General features: G+C 56.5%; 1 protein-coding gene across 1 annotated transcript; it reads left to right on the top strand.

Annotated features, from left to right (window-relative positions):
* Positions 1–916: 916 nt before the first annotated feature.
* DHRS1 (dehydrogenase/reductase 1) lies at positions 917–1,933 on the top strand. The gene has a single exon (XM_065401646.1). The coding sequence runs from the start codon at positions 917–919 to the stop codon at positions 1,901–1,903; it is 987 nt and encodes a 328-aa protein (XP_065257718.1). The 3' UTR covers positions 1,904–1,933.
* Positions 1,934–2,896: the final 963 nt, after the last annotated feature.

Raw genomic sequence — 2,896 nt, 5'->3', positions numbered from 1 at the left:
GCTCTGGATGGGAATAGTACTACAACGTTGTAACTGTAATGTGTCACTGCTGTATGGCTCACCAAAGCTCTTATTTACTCTTCCACCAGTTTTTATTAGTATCTATTCTAATATACCACCCTTTCTGTATAGGAGCAACCCTATGGGGCTAGTGTATCTATAACTGCCTTAACAGTTGCAAAGTTCTTGTTCTCCTATAGCCATGATGATGTCTTAGAGGTGAGGAGTTGTACCATATGGTGATGGTCATGCACTGTACCCGTGGAGCTGCTGCTTCTATTTCTTCTACAGCTTGATCACATGAATCAATGTTGCAGGGAAAAAAATAAAAAGGTGGAGCTCAGAAGCGCTAGTAAAATTGGAGTAAAGGATTAACTCAAAGCTGTCACTCCTTTCAAAAGACGTGTTGGATGGGTTCCAGTCCTGCCTATAGAGCCTTTCCTAATACGAGTGTTTCACGGTCCGGTGTATTCAATCGTGGTGTGACGGCGCAGCTACTGTGGTGCTGACGGGAGGGGCAGTATTCCTGCAAAGAGCTCTGGGTGGCTGGACTCTGACTCGGAGCCATATTGTCCCATCCCCGTGCAGACAGTGAAGGGAAGATAGCAGAGGGGTGATCCCAGCATCCCCCAGCCGTGCTCCGGCGCCAGGGGGGACGGGCCTGGCCTGAGCCAAGCGGTGTCTCCAGCGCAGGGGCCGCTCCCCTTGAGTAAGCGGGGCGGGGCGGCGTCTAGCTGCAGGCGGGGGAGGCTCGTCCGGGCCGGAAACTTCCGGCGTGTCCCCAGCTGCATCGCGGGAGAGTAGAAGGCAGGGGTGGGATTTAACCGGGCTGCAGTGGCCGCGGCTTTCCCCGGCTTGTGGTGCAGCCTCACCGCCTCTCGGTCGACTCCGGCCAGCGCCCTCCCGCGGCGGCGGCATGTCCGGCGGCGGGCGGCTCGCGGGCCGGGTGTGCCTGGTGACCGGCGCCTCGCGGGGCCTAGGGAAGGGCATCGCGCTGCAGCTGTCGGAGGCGGGCGCCACCGTGTACATCACGGGCCGGCAGCGGGAGCCGCTGGTCCGGGCGGCGGAGGAGGTGTCGGCCCGGGGCGGGCGCTGCGTGCCCGTGGTGTGCGACTCGTCGCGGGAGGAGGAGGTGGCGGCGCTGTTCGAGCGGCTGCAGCAGGCGGATGGCGGGCGGCTGGACGTGCTGGTGACCAACGCCTTCTCCGGGGTGGATGCCATCGCCGCCCAGCTGGGGCTGCCCTTCTGGGAGAGCCCAGCCGCCTTCTGGGACCAGATCAACAATGCGGGCCTGCGGGGCCACTACCTCTGCGCCCACTACGCTGCCCGCCTCATGGTGCCGGCCAGGCGTGGCCTCATCGTCGTCATCTCCTCGCCCGGCGGCCTGCGCTACATGTTCAATGTGCCCTACGGCGTGGGCAAGGCCGCCTGCGACCGCCTGGCCGCCGACTGTGCCATCGAGCTGCGCCCCTACGGCGTGGCCTGTGTGACGCTGTGGCCCGGTCTCGTCCGCACTGAGGCAGTGCTGAAGGAGGCCGAGGGCTCAGGCCCGTGGGTTGTGCCGCTGCAGAAGATGATTGGCAATTCGGAGAGCCCAGAAGTGAGTGGCAAGTGTGTGGTCGGCCTGGCGTCCGATCCCGCCATCATGTGCCACAGCGGCAAGGTGCTGCTCACCCCAGACCTTGCCCGCCGCTACCGCTTCCGTGACGTGGATGGGAGACCTGTCTACAACTACGTATCGGTGCGCAATATTCTCGTGATGCTGATGCCAGGGCTGACCTGCCTCTTCCGCCTCATCCCAGAGTGTATCAGCATACCCAAATGGGCTCTCACACTTTACTCTAGCAAATTCAGTGTCTACCCACCCCTGCAAACAGCCCCCAAACCTGGAAAAAATATTTGATAAATTAATAATAAAAAAATGTGCCCGTGATGTTTTTGAATTTTCTGTTTCTTCGTTTCTTTCTGAAAATGTGTCTTGGGGTTGAAACTTTCCCCTCTGATGCCCAGCGAGTCTTCAAAAATCCTCAAAGCTGGCTTTCCCCAGAGCTTATTCCTTTTTGGTGAGGGACACTCCCTGATTTGGATATTAATTTTAAGGTGGTGTTTATAATCTCTCCCTCTGGGGATGAAGGGTTTGGCTGAGTGTTTCAGTGAGCTTTTGAAATCGTCTTCAAAGTTATGCAATAATTCCTGCCTTCGTTTGCTCCCCATGGCCAAAGAGCAGCTATTCATGCTAGTTCCCCATAATGCGAAGACTATAGAACTTTTATTTAGTATATAACCGCTTATCCATTTCCTGGAAAAAAATTAAATTCAGATTTAATCCTTTGCTGTTTAAGAGTTTCTCATTAGAATGCTTTGGATACCCATAGATTTTGGAACAAATTTATCAACCGTAACCCACGTGGTTCCAGGACATACTGGTTTAGCAGAGGAATTCTTACAGTACATAATAAAACTGGGATTATGTCCTGGTTTCAGTATAATGGGCTGATTGACCTTCTTAATGCCTGTAGCGGGGTGGTTACCCGCTCCTGCCCTGAGGGGTTAAAACAGCCCTGGAGGAGGGCTGTGGAAGGGCAAGACGCCTGGGCTGATTGGGAGGAAGCAGGCTCAGCTGGGGCCATGCCCCAATCAGGGCCCAGCTGGCCCTATAAAGGCGTGAGCCAAGAGCTCAAGTAAACAGTCTCTCTCTCTGTGTTCAGGGAGAGAAGGGCCTGGCTTCAGGGAGCTTACCGAAGTGCCTAGAGTGGAGCAGGGCTGGGGAAAGGCCCAGGGAGCCAGGGAGCTCCAGCCTAGGAAACCCCGAGGGTGCAGGTCTAGGGTAAGGCCAAAGGGGCACTTGGGTTGCAGGAGGCAGCCCCTGGGTAGGCAGAGGCAGCAGGTCCAAACC

This window comes from Emys orbicularis, chromosome 3 (genome assembly GCF_028017835.1).
Source record: "Emys orbicularis isolate rEmyOrb1 chromosome 3, rEmyOrb1.hap1, whole genome shotgun sequence".
Lineage (NCBI taxonomy): Eukaryota > Metazoa > Chordata > Testudines > Emydidae > Emys > Emys orbicularis.
Note: the sequence above shows the minus strand (reverse complement) of the source record. Positions and strands in the feature narration are given on the sequence as shown.